General features: G+C 48.4%; 1 protein-coding gene across 4 annotated transcripts in view; it reads left to right on the top strand.

The window, feature by feature from the left end:
• Positions 1-14,046, top strand: part of CATSPERB (cation channel sperm associated auxiliary subunit beta) — a 119,111-nt gene that overhangs the window by 37,329 nt on the left and 67,736 nt on the right. For all 4 annotated transcript variants that reach the window (XR_012133716.1, XM_073241967.1, XM_073241965.1 and 1 more), the window contains 2 exons: positions 13,521-13,616; positions 13,755-13,873. Coding sequence is in view for 3 of the 4 variants with exons in the window: in XM_073241967.1 (XP_073098068.1) it covers positions 13,521-13,616; positions 13,755-13,873 (215 nt within the window). In the remaining variant the exon portion in view is untranslated. The remainder of the gene's footprint in view (positions 1-13,520; positions 13,617-13,754; positions 13,874-14,046) is intronic.

The following is a 14,046-nucleotide window of genomic DNA, read 5'->3' on the forward strand; positions in this document are numbered from 1 at the left end:
ATCCCAGCTCTGGTTACAACCACTTCCACTTCTGCACTGCAATTGCAGAATTTTGGTAGGCAAAAAATTACACTTGAAATTTCCACTGACCTGTCTTACTATAAATTCAGGACTACAAATTTTAAGTGGGCACTCAGCACCACCCAGAAACCCACTCTCTCCCCTGAAATGTTTATTTTCCTACTTGCAAAATGACCTTATCATACCATTCCCATTCCTCAAACCCACTACATCCCTTCTTTCCCTTTTTTCCTCCCCACCAAGCCTTTATCTAACACTTCACAGAAAATCGAGATTAATGCCAAGGAACTCCATCATTGCCCCTGCAGATCTGCCATCCTACTTGCAGCTGTACTTGCGTGCTTTGCCTTTTGCCTGTTGCACTGTGAGAAGTGTCTCTGCACGAGAGGCCACCCCTCACCCATTGTGTTTTGGATCCCATTCCCTCTAGCCTTCTGGAGAATCTTGTTCCTGCAACTATCCTGCAAATCTCACCTTTCTCCTGTGCATTGTCCAGCTGGCCCTCCTTACTGGATTGGATCCATTAGCATATAAACAAACCCTAATGTGTCCCATCTTAAACACAATCTTCATTCATCTCACTTTACTCCCATCCTGCAACTCTCTGTTCTCCTTCAAAGCAAAATTTATGGGAAGAATTTATTGTAGATGATGCTATATTTTCCACCTCACATTTTATCGTCTTTCCATTACAAACCAGACTTTTGTTCCCATCATTCTATTGAAATGTTTTCATCCCCCGTGATTTCCACATTGCCAATTCCAACAGTTAATTCTTTATCCTCATTCTACTTCCCTTTCCAGCAGCATTTGACAGACTTGACCACTGTCTCCTCAAAACACTTCTTCTCTTGGCTTTCTTGACATCGTCTTCGATTGCTTTCATCTTGCCTCACTGGTCACTCCTTAGTTTCCTAGGCTGGCTCCTCTTTGGTGTGACCCCTGAAATGATGAACTCAGGGCTTTGTCCTTGATTCTCCTTCCTTATGTAGCCATTTTTTCTCCCTGGGAAACTGAGTCCAGTCCTACGGTAGTAATGCTGGTGAGTCCCAAGTCTGTGTTTCTGGTGCTGACCACTCCTTTGAGACCAAATTCCTATATTCAGTTGTCTTGCATTTCCTCTTGATGCCTAATGTGCATCTCAAATATAACAAGTCTAACCCAGAAATCTTGATTCATCTCTCTCTAGAATCTGATCCTCTCCAGTATTCAACCCAATTAATATCCAATTACTCACACTGAAATCTAGGACACAGTTGTGACTGCTCGTACTCTCGTGACCTTTCTAGTGTTAGGGTCCTGGCTTCCGAGGCTTCTCCAGAGAACAAACTACACAGGCATAGAGATGTAAATACAGGCAAAGTCTTTCCGAGCTGCCGACCCCCAGGCAACTTTAGGTATTGCTTATATAGGATTTTCACAGCATTACACCGAAGCCCGCGCATTTCTACAACCAATAATTTTTAAACACATTCTATATTGTAATCTTTCAGGAAACACTCCAGCTGCTTGACCGCTTCAATTGTTATCTCTTGCTTACCCAAGCATGTCTGTGTGACTTATCACGGATCACGCCCCCAGGCTGTTGCCCACCTCTAGTTATCTAACTTAAAGCAGGCGCATTTCTAAGCTTAGCCTCGGGTTGTTTATTCAAAACTGGATGGCCCATGCTGAGAACAAAGCACACAGGCAGTTAGGTTAAATGATGTTATTAGTCCTCTTTCCTGACTCTTGATGTCCCCTGCCCTCCTTTACATCTCCCCCCTTTTCTTGATCAGACTAGGGAATCTTCCGCAGCGGTGTCTAGGGTCTGATATTTTTGGCGAAGGACCAGGAGTTGGACAGTGTCAAACTTCTCTTGCACAAACTTAAGCAGCCTATTTATTATACACGGGCCGATGGTAAGCAAAAGCAGCAGGATGACCAGTGGCCCTGCAACGGCCGAGAGGAGGGTAGCAAACCATGGCTTGTGCTTAAACCAAGATTCAAACCAGCTTTCGCTGCTGCTGCTTTCATATTCTTTACACTGCCTGTCAAGTTCTTTTTTCAGTTTGGCTAAGGAATCTCTAACTGCACCTGTCTTATCTACATAGAAACAGCATTCTTCTTTTAGGGCTGCGCATAGCCCACCTTCTTTTAAGAGCAAGAGGTCCAGGCCTCTTCGGTTCTGTAGGACCACCTCTGCCAAGGAGGTGAGGGATTGCTCCAGGTTTGATACTGACTGTCGGAGCTGTTCTAGGTCCCTGTCGACTGCCAGCCTCAGGGTTGTGAGCCCTTTTTCCCATGTCACGAGGGCTGCGACCCCAGTGCCTGCTCCTGCTGTCCCTAGGGAGACGAGGATCCCAATGGTCAGGGCAGTAACAGCCTCCCTCTTGCTCCGGTGGGGATTCGGCCTTTCTTCCCAATAAGAAAGGAGAGAGTCATGAGAACGATATATTAGGCGAGGTAGAATGGCCACCAGCACACAAAACTCATTATTAGTATTGAACACAGAGGTGGATAGGGCCGGGGTGAGGCCTGTCTTTGAACAGAGCCACCAACCCGAGGAGGGTATAATCCACTTTCCTTGCTCCCACGGGGTGCTATTATAGGAGGAGCATAACTGGCTCTGGGCCGTCGGGACTGTGCCTACACATGTACCAGCAATAGAGACTTGAGCGATTGTAAGTCTCCACGGTCTCCCATCCCAGTAGGTGGGATGGGAGTTGCTGATAGTGTAGGAGCCATTTATCCCGATTGCCTCGTAGAAGGGGGGTGAACCTGGGTAGCATAGCCAACAGGGATCGGTGAGGGAGGAAGTGGTGTGGTTAAGAGTCTCTACTACTGCCTGCACCATTTCCCACATGGGATTACCTAACCCGGAGGGAGTGTGCTGGGCCCATAACCCAGAGGTCGATGGACCCAGTCCTCTCGTGGGTTCTGGAGCAAGCGTCCTGGTCGGCATTTTCTCATCCTTTTTGCTCAGGCCCTTATCTTGGATTGAAGGTTTCTGGGGATTTATAACCAGGTTGGGACCTATGGCGGCGGTGGGAGCTAACGCGGTTAATTTAATGGTGAGGGTTGAGGCTTCTTCTTCATGTCCCCAAGATTTATAGTACTTTATCCCCCATGTTAGCCCTCTTATCCAACGTGATACCTCAGTCTTTTTGCCCATTTCAGTGAATTGAATTCGTACCCAATCCCGGTCCCCATCACAAGCCCTGTCCCTTTGCACGTGACGTGGGAGGCCCTGGTTGACATAAGAAAATTTGACAGCATCCCCTTTTGTAACTGGCCATTTCTGACTCCCATCATTCGAGGTTACACAGGTCAATTTGGCACACTAGAAGGGCCCCCACCCACATGATTCTCCTTTACCTGCTTTTGGGCAGGCATAAAATCCCTGAGCCTGGGTGCCAGCCGAAGGGGCGATTCTCCAAAGGGTCCGGTAACCTTGGTTGATCCGTCGAAGGCAGAAAAACAGGTCAGGCCACCAGGTTCCGAGTGGCGCACTGTGTTCTGTGGTACTGATGACTTCTCCAGTTGCGCCGTTGACCAGCACCCAGGTCAGGCCCCATGGTGGGGGGGGGGGCTGGTCACAGATGTGGTTCCCTTTAAGGTCCATACTAAGGCACTTATCAGCAGGATCCCCTTCATCTTCGGCTTAGGTGTAGTTTCAGGGGATTCGCAGGATGCTGCTGCACCTTCCACTCCTCCTTGCGGGCCCCTGGATCCTGATGAGGCAGGATCTTCTGAACGTGGGTGTGGTGCACCCAAGGAGCGATACCGTCAACCTTGAGAGCAGTGGGGGTGGTAAACAATACAACATAAGATCCTTTCCACCTGGGCTCGAGAGTCTTCACTTGGTGTCTCTTGACCCACACCATATCCCCTGGGACTATGCCATGTTCCGGGCTTGGAATTTTCCCGCCCTCGTAATACGCTCTGATCAGGGGCCAGATTTCCTGCTGCACTTTAGCAAGAGCTTGCAACACCTTCAGGTAGTCAGGGGATGGGTCCTCTACACCGGGAAGCTGCACTCGCCGGATTATGGGTGGAGGAGCCCCGTACATTATCTCAAATGTACATAGGGGAAGTTCGAGCACGGAAGATGGCTAAGGGAAGGAGGGTCACCCAGTCCCCGCCAGTCTCCAATACCAATTTAGAAAGGGTCACCTTCAGAGTCCGATTCATTCTTTCTACCTGCCCAGAGCTTTGTGGGTTATAAGCACAATGTAACTTCCAATCTACTCCCAAAGCTAGGGCTAGTCCTTGCAGGACTTGGCTAACGAAAGCCAGGCCGTTATCGGAACCTATTGCTTCCGGGACCCCATATCTGGGGATGATTTCCTCAATTAATCTTTTTGCTACTACCTGGCTAGTCTCATGCTTGGTTGGAAAGGCCTCCACCCACCCAGAGAAAGTATCTACCATAACCAGCAAATACCTGTATCCATACTTCCCTGGTTTTATTTCAGTGAAGTCTATTTCCCAACTCCTCTCTGGAGCCCTCCCCCTTTCCCGGGTACCTGCTGGGTGCAGCCCTCTTGGGGCTGGTCTTAGCCTTGCACAGCTACTGCATTCATTCGTGATCTGACGAGCTGCCTCATTCTGGTGGGGAAACACCAACTGCGCAGACTGGAAAAGGCTGAGCAGCTTTTTCCAGCCTAGATGGGTGGACTTGTGCAGATTAGCAAGCATGTACTGCCCCAATGCTTCAGGCAGGATCAACCTACCTTCTTGGTCCCTACTCCAGTTTCCCTCCCTAAGCACTTTCCCCGAGACTTGTTTCTTAATCCACTCAAGATCCTGGGGGGAATACTCAGGTTTGGGTGGCAAGGCGGGCAGTTCAGGTATGGGTATTTCGAGGGCTGCAAGTACAAGGGAGTCCGAGAGGGCTGCCCTTTTAGCTTCTGCATCAGCATGGCTGTTGCCGACGGCCTCAGGTGTCTTCTTTGATTGGTGGCCCGATACATGTATAACTGCTACTGCTTTGGGTTTTTCGACAGCAGCTAGTAGTCTTTGGACTTCTTGCAGATTCCTCAGTCCCTTCCCTTCCGCGGGACGGAATCCTCTTTCTTGGTAGATGGCACCGTGGACATGGACAGTGCCAAAGGCATATCTGCTATCTGTGTAAATGTTGGCCCGCTTGCCTTCTGCTCTTTCCAGGGCCTCAGCGAGAGCAATAAGTTCCGCCAGGGGGCAGAGCTGCGCTCCAGACAACTTCTCCATCGTGGGTTACTACTGCTGCCCCTGCTCTCCTGACCCCCTCCTGCACAAAGCTGCTCCCATCCGTATACCAATTTAGCTCACAGTTCAGTAACGGGGTGTCTTTCAGGTCTGCTTGCACCTGGATAATTTCGGAAAGGATATCTCTACAGTCATGGATGGGGGTCATCAGATCTGGGTCCGGCAGAAGGGTGGCAGGATTTAGGGTTACCGGGTCAGAGAAGGCGATTCGGGGAGAATCTAGTAGGAGCCCTTGATAGTGGGTGAGTCTTGCGTTCGTCATCCATTTTCCCGGAGGATGCTTGAGGATCCCCTCCACAGTATGCGGGGCTGTTATTCTCAGATTTTGGCCAAAAGTCAGCTTGTCTGCCTCTTTTACCAGTAGAGCGATGGCTGCTAGGATACGCAGACAAGGTGGCCACCCGGAGGCCACTGGGTCTAGCCGCTTGGACAAATAAGCCACAGGTCTCTTCCACGGGCCCAGCTGCTGAGCCAGAACTCCTTTAGCCACTCCCTTCTTTTCATCTACAAACAGGATAAAGGGTTTTTCTGGGTCTGGCAGAGATAGGGCGGGGGCCCGGAGGAGAGCTGCTTTTAATCTGTCAAACGTCTCTTGTTGTTCCTGCGTCCATTGCCAGCCCGGCCCTTCTTTGGTTGCTTCATATAGCGGTCGGGCTATTTCTGCGTACCCTGGAATCCAGAGCCTGCAAAACCCGGCTGAGCCAAGAAATTCTCTCACTCCCCGGGGTGAGGAAGGGACGGGGATAACCAGGACAGTTTGCTTCATGGCCTGTGTTAGCCACCTGGCCCCATTAGATATTTTGTACCCCAAGTAGACTACTGACCTCTGGCAGATGTGGACTTTCTTGGCGCTGGCCCGATATCCCAGTTCGCCTAGTTCAGCCAGCAAGTTCCTCGTGGCTTCTTCGCACTCTTCACGGGTTTCTGTGGCCAGCAACAGGTCATCTACATACTGCAACAACGTCACGTGGGGGTGGCTCCTGCGAAAGGGCTCCAAGTCCTGGCTTAGGGCTTCATTGAATAAGGTGGGAGAGTTCTTGAAGCCCTAGGCAGTCTAGTCCAGGTAAGCTGCCCTTTTCTTCCTCCCCCTGGCTCTTGCCACTCAAAGGCAAACAAAGGCTGACTAACTTCAGAGAGCGGAATACTAAAGAAGGCATCTTTCAGGTCCAGAGTAGTATACCACACATGCGTGGGTGGCAGGTGGCTGAGTAAGGTGTAAGGGTTAGGCACTGTAGGATGGATGTCTTCCACCCTCTCATTGACTTCCTGCAAGTCTTGCACTGGCCTATAATCTTTACTGCCAGGCTTCCTCACTGGAAGCAGAGGCGTATTCCATGCAGACTGGCAGGTCTTAAGGATTCCTGTCTCTAACAGTCTATGGATATGGGGTGCTATCCCTTTCCTAGCCTCTTCTGGCATTGGATATTGCCGGACCCGGATGGGTAGAGCTGCAGCTTTGAGTTGAACAACGACCGGGGATAGGTGTTTGGCGAGACCAATTCCTCCGGTCTAGGCCCATGCGGAAGGGAACTTCTGTACCCAAGAGTCCATCTCTCCCTGGCCCCCCTTTTCTTGATCCGCCTGAAACAGACGATGTTCATCGGCCAGGGACAGAGTTAGCACATGCGCCGGTTGTAGGGGCTGCCCTTCTTTGTCCATGATTTTTATCTCTTCGGGTTCAAAATGAATGCGAGCCCCGACCTTGGTTAATAAATCTCTGCCCAGCAATGGTGCGGGGCTCTCGGGTACGACCAGGAATGAGTGAGAGACCTGATGCCTTCCTAGGTCCACTTTTCTGTTAGTAGTCCAGGCACATATCCTGGACCCTGTCGCTCCCTGGACTATACTTGTGCGTCTTAGGTTTAGGGGGCCGTGGGCCTTGTTGAGAACTGAATACTGTGCCCCAGTATCTACCATAAACCCAATGGGAGTCTCCTCCATGCACAGGGTTACCCAGGACTCGGGGAGGGGTGCCGAGCCCCGTCCCCGTCAATCCTCCTCTCCTAGGTTCAGGGTCTTAACAGGGTTCCCTCTCCCTTGTTCCCTCCTTTGGGGGCACTCCCTCTTCCAATGTCCATATCTCTTACACAGGGCGCACTGATCTTGTCCTAGTCGGGATTGACGGGGTCCTGTTCCTCGAGGTGGCCTAGGGCCCTCCACCCCGGCCAGGAATATCCTGGCCATCTCCTCCCTCTTCTTCTTGTTCTCTCTTTTCTGAAATTCTCTGTCTTCCTTCCTATTTTTCTCCTGCATTACCCATTTCTCTTTCCTCAGCCTTTCTTCTCTATCTTCCGGAGTTTCCCTAGCATTGAAGACCTTCTTCGCCTGCTGCAGCAGCTCTCTAATAGAGATCTCCCCCAGGTCCTCCCGCTTGTGGAGTTTTCTCCAGATATCGGGGGCTGCCTGGTTGATGAATGAGAGGACTACAGCTGATCTATGTTCCTCTGCTTCCGGGTTTATGGGGGTATACTGCCGGTAAGCGTCAAACAGCCTTTCCAGATACGCGGCTGGGCTTTCCATTTCCCCCTGAACAATAGTTTTTACCTTAGCCAAGTTAGTGGGCTGTCTGGCGGCCGCCCGGAGACCGGTCATCAGAGTCTGGCGGTAGACCCGGAGACGCTCCCTACCTTCTGCAGTTCCGAAGTCCCAATCTGGGCGCGTAAGTGGGAACGCCTCGTCGATGATGGGCTGGAGGGTAGTGGGTCTTCCATTTTCTCCGAGGACATTTTTCCTGGCTTCATTGAGGATACGCTCTCGTTCTTCCGTTGTGAAGAGAGTGCGGAGTAATTGCTGGCAGTCGTCCCATGTGGGACGATGGGTAAACATAATGGACTCCACTAAACCTATAAGACACTTGGGGTCCTCTGAGAAGGGAGGATTCTGAGTCCTCCAATTATAAAGGTCACTAGATGAAAAGGGCCAATATTGATATTGCTGAGCAATGCCGGTACCGATGGCACTCACAGGCAGAACCGGCACTGCTCCTTCTGAGGTGGAGGAGGGAGCCTCCCCTTCTTGTTCCCTGGCCCCTCGAGACCTTAGCTGCATTCTTCCAGTTCTACCTGGCGCCCAGCATGGGGCCAGGGCGAGGGAGTGTGAGGAAGCTCTTTCCGGCCTCTCGCCTCCCTCTGCTGAAGAATCTGGGGAAGCTGCAGCCGCCTGGTTCCCTAGCCGCATTTTCTATCCCCCCGGCAGCTTCACCCCTCTCCTCTGCATAAGGGGGTGGCTGCTCAATCGGCGGGAGGGGGTAAAGAGGAGAACTGTCGGGGAGGACAGGCGGCGCACTTGGGCGCACAGGATTTCTGGCTCTGCGATCAGAGGGCTTTGATTTTTCCTGGGCAACTAGGACGGAGGTCTTTTGTGGGTCAGTATGAGGTTTCTCCACCAAAAAGGGCTCCAACCAGGAAGGGGGATTCTCGGCCAAATTTTCCCAGACAAGAATATAGGGAAGTTGGTCAGGGTGGCCCTCAGGACCTGGCCGGGAGATAATGGCTTTGATCTTGCCAATAAGGTCCAAAGAAAGAGACCCCTGGGCCGGCCAGCCTACTCCGAAGGAAGGCCACTCAACTGAGCAAAAGGTGTCGAGCTTACCCTTCTTGATGCCAAGGCTCATACTTAAGGCCTGTTCCTTGACCTTGGGGAAATGGGAGAGGATCAGACTCTTAGGAGTAGCCTGAGTCTGACCCATGGTGAGAAAGAAGAAGGAAAAAGAATATGAGGGGGACAAAGGCGAAGGATGAAGATGCCACTTCAAACAAAATGACTGTTGTATGTGCTTGTGAACGGGTGCCTGTCATTGCACAGTTTTTCTTCCACAGGGGACTCGAATTTATCTGGGATTCGCTGCTGTGACCCCCTTATCCTGTCACGGGAGTCTTCTAGCGGCGGGCGCCCTAATGGCTCTTAATTGCCCGACCCGTGCCCGCAGGGAATGATGTAGTGGCAGAAAGGAGGAACGGAGAGAGCAGGAGAACCTTAGAACAAGGAAACTTAAAATGAGAAGTGCAAAAAGAAATATAAACCAAAACCAAAACACAGTAAAACAATCAGTGATGACACCAAGCACACACACCACATCTGATCGCACTCGTTCGGACCGGTCCTTCTCCCACTCTGGTGCACACCACACTCACCACTTTCAGGGTCCTCAAAAACTCTTGTAATTCTCCCGAAGGGCGTCCACTCGGACTGCCGCAGGGTGATGAGCTCAATCTTTTCCTCCTCGGGGGCCAGTTTTCTGCCGATCGGACTTGCCTTCCTAAGGCCGAGTCACTCGGACCTTAGGGCCAGGATTGGTTACCTGGGCTTCACCCAGGGTCGCTAACCTGGGGGCCGGGACTACCAACCCGGACTTCCTCACTCGGGACCACTAACCCGAGACCATACACGGGATGGCGACTCCCGCTTTATAATGGATTTATGCAGACACGAGGGGGCAACCCTCGAATTACATTGCCCCGTCCGGACAATTAGACCTTGCCTCCAGCTGTCCTTTGTTCTCAGGGAAGCCGCTCAGATCCCGGAAGAGCCCCCAAATGTTAGGGTCCTGGCTTCTGAGGCTTCTCCAGAGAACAAACTACACAGGCATAGAGATGTAAATACAGGCAAAGTCTTTATTCAGCCAGCAAGCTGGGGTCGACAGCACCTCCCCTGACACTCAGGCCGAGTCCGAGCTGCCGACCCCCAGGCAACTTTAGGTATTGCTTATATAGGATTTTCACAGCATTACACCGAAGCCCGCGCATTTCTACAACCAATAATTTTTAAACACATTCTATATTGTAATCTTTCAGGAAACACTCCAGCTGCTTGACCGCTTCAATTGTTATCTCTTGCTTACCCAAGCATGTCTGTGTGACTTATCACGGATCACGCCCCCAGGCTGTTGCCCACCTCTAGTTATCTAACTTAAAGCAGGCGCATTTCTAAGCTTAGCCTCGGGTTGTTTATTCAAAACTGGATGGCCCATGCTGAGAACAAAGCACACAGGCAGTTAGGTTAAATGATGTTATTAGTCCTCTTTCCTGACTCTTGATGCCCCCTGCCCTCCTTTACACTAGGATGGTGCTGTGCCCAGTATCCATCCCCCACGTGACCACTTCTCTCCCCTGCCAAAGTCTTAGGTCCAGTCAACATTGTTTTTTCATAAGACTAATTCAAAGCCTCTTAGTGGTCTCCCTGTTTCTGTTCTTGCCCCAGTATAGCCCACTGTACATACTGCCACCACAGTGATCTTCTCAAGTATAAATCAAATCACATCACTTCCCTGCTTCGAATTCTGCAGTGGTGTCCTTTTGGCCATTAGAATAAAATCCAATCTCTTCACAAAGGTAGACATCAGCTTCTGTAACCCTGGGATACAAGTTTTGGCCAGTTTGTTATAGAATGGCTTGTAACTTAATTTCAGTCTAAAAATATTAACCAAAATAAAGCATGTATTTCACTGCTGGCTTTACTATTAAATATTTCTAAACTTCGTAGGGGTCTGGTCATGTGATATCATGCTGGACACCTAAATTATCCCCACTTAGAATATATTATACTGTTATCTACAAACTAGATTTAGTGCTTAGAAAAGGAAAAGCTTGTTTTTGGCTTTCCTCTTCCTGGAAAAAGTAAATGGTAATAACACATCCTTCTGTATCTTTCCCTACACAGAACAGAGCTGCGAGTTAAAATACACACTTGACAATCTGAGTAGTCCAACATTCACTTTTTGGAAACAGAGTATATACACTAGATTATCAACTGTCTTTGGGCTCCTCTCACTTCCCACTGCCCCCACTAGTTGTGCCTGTTGACTAGAGTTCAGATTAACATTCCAGATTTAAAACACAAAAGACTCTCAATGCTTCTAGCTATGGCCAAGGAAGGGTGAGGTCGGGGAACAAAGTGCTTTCAGTATTTGCAAAGTGTTCAGTCTTCTTCTTTTAATAGGTTCTCCTGAGGGATTAGCAAATATTTTTTCTATTTTTAAAATCACAAATCAACCATAGTATTCCTCTTGGATTTTACATTTTAATTTCTTTCAGAGTTTTTTTTTTAATAATTGACTAAAACTGCACTTCTGAAATAGTAACTTATTTATGCTTAGAAGATACTGTCTTGTCTGGGAGGAACAACTCTTCCTCTACCCTCTTGCATTCAGTAAATGACGCCTGTGAATTAAACTTCTGTATCTTTCCTTACATAGAACACAAATGCAGATTAGCAGGAGAAAAGGCACACAATTTCTATTAATATTAACATTCACAGGAGTTCACAGAAAAGAAATGGAACTCCAAGAAGTGGTTAAACTTGGGGGCTTATATACCATGTTAACAAAGGAAAGGAATTTGATCTTCAAGGAATAATAAATTGTTGGGAAGTGACTAGGAAATATGTGGAGGTCTAATGAAAGATAAGAGTTCTGTTAGCAAGGTCTGTTTATGCATGTGTAGCTCCAGGAGGTGGGAAGGGGGTTCCCCTCCTGGAACAAATTCCCCTATGAATACAGTGAAACCAAAGTAAGGCAAGCAGAAGGGCAGGCTGGGAGAAACCATTTTTATTGCTCACAGCTTTCTCGAGTTCACTAGCCCGGTAGGGCTCTGTCTCTCCAGCTGTGGTGCGCATGCCAGCAAGTCCTCTCTCCCTGTTGGCCTAGGTTGGTTCGGAGAGGCAGGGAAGTCAGAGTACAAGGTGATTAGAATGAAAAAGCAAATAATGAAGACACTACACTGGAAAAGTGCAGAGACAAAACGTTATAAGTTGAGCAGTTGAGGTTTATTTAAAGCAAAAAGGTGGGCACTCAGAGAAGGGGGAGTGTGGGCTACCTCAGAGAAGAGGCACCCCTAAGGTTTTAGGGTCTGGGGTTTTATAGGCGGTTGAGGATTTTCAAAGGGTAAGGGGTATGGACTTGTTAAATGGTCCCCGAATGTTCATCCTTGATGAGTCATTATGTCTTTCTTTTGGTTAGTTCTCCAGGTAATTCTGCAAAATTAACATAAGAAATTTACTGCTGATTTCTTCCCAGAATAGCAGCTTTTTGGTCTGGGGACATATCAGTTAAGACCACCTGCCCTGCCCAGGGTGGGCTGAATAATTGTTTGTTTGCTAAACAGTATGTTGAGAATCTTACTTCTTAACTTCTTGGATTTCTTAAAATGCAATTTTGGCTTTAAGGTGGGATCTTCTGTCTTTATTATGCTGTTTATAGCTGGGCCTTTTAGCAGGCTGGAGTAAATTTTACAATGGCATGATGTAATTGGTACAATGAAGACATGGGTTATGCTGAGATACTTCTCTTTATCTGGGGAATATTCAAACATTCAAAGGCAAGTTGCTCTGGACCTTTTGAGCTTTAACTGTTTAACTCATTAACTCTGAGTCTTTTCTGGCTTTCTAGTTTTAACTGGTTAACTGAGTGCTTTCTAGTGGGCTTTACTGAGCTTATTCTCTTTCCACCCTGCTCATATCTATTTTCCTGCCTAACATCCCTGGTCCCCACTAGCAAAACCCACACCCTGCTCCATTTCTCAGCAGCCACAGCCCACTCTCTACTTCCCCACCCTCCCCTTCTGAGAGGAACTCCATGGGCCAGTCCTTGGTGATTGGCAGACGCCAGACCAATTATGTACCTGGAACAGAGGGGCGGAGAGAATGGCTGTTTTCTCTCTACCTCTTGTCTTGGATTCACCTGAGGCTGCTTTAGGCTTCAGCTGTAAACACCCATTGATATATAAATGGCCTAAGGCCAGGTGGTAGATTCTGGAAATTCTGCCATTTACCCCACGGCAGCTCATCTCAGTGTGGACTCCGGGTTTCTTGTGGTAAAAGTGCTCCTCTCTTCCGGGTATAAAGTTGGGGTTAGGGAAAGCACCTTTTCCAAGGGGAACTTTATGCCCTGCTTTTAGGTTGATAAGAGGAGAGCAGATAACCGCTTCTTGAATCTCTTGATTCTCAGTTGCCTCCAGCTCAAAAAAACCCTTGTATCAAAGTGGCATATTTTGGGGTGGCATATTCTTATCCCCTTCAGTATAAGACAAAACCCCTCAAATTAAGTCAGATGGTTGGCTAAAATCCTGTGCTGTGGTGTAACCTGAAGTTACTTCAATCTCTCCAATGCTTAAGAAATTGAGAGTCCAGCTGAGGGGAGGGGAGTTGAAGTGACAGAGGGTGTTGTGGAAGGTGGAGCAGATGCAGGCTTTGGCCCCTGCAGGCCTAGCATCGTAGAAGTGAGGGACTCACTTTGTAAAGTTGTCTACTTTAATTTTCCTTTTCTCTCTTGTTAGGTATGTACATAGGCCTCAGTTTTTCTGGATTTTGGAATTATGATGATACTATATGGTATAACCTGACAGATACGATCTATTCTTTGGTTGGAGAAGGTAATTCTTCTAATGGTGCTTCTGTTAACAGCATTTCATTTATATTAACACTTGAGCAGTATTTATTAAATGTCTTTGCTTTGCTTAGGAGCTCACATTTTCCTTACTTTTAAACCCATTGTCTAATTTCTTCCCTAGGGCACTCAGGGCTCTCAGTGGTGGATATGGTTTTAACAAATCATTTTTTAGTTATCCTCTCCTCTTTGGGTCTTTTTGTAAGTGGAGATCTTCGGTATCCATCATCTCCTGTCTTAACGGTATGTGAATTGCTTTGTAATAATTAACCTTAACTATCTTATGTGATATAAAGAACAAATACTGGATACTTGGGCTAGATGTGGAAATGAATGCTTGGAACTGAAATACTTCTTCCTTTTCAAAAGCATAATACAGTAACTTTTCCTTTTCCTTTAGAGTTGAATATACTATT

Source organism: Manis javanica, chromosome 8 (assembly GCF_040802235.1).
Source record: "Manis javanica isolate MJ-LG chromosome 8, MJ_LKY, whole genome shotgun sequence".
NCBI classification, from domain to species: Eukaryota; Metazoa; Chordata; class Mammalia; order Pholidota; family Manidae; genus Manis; species Manis javanica.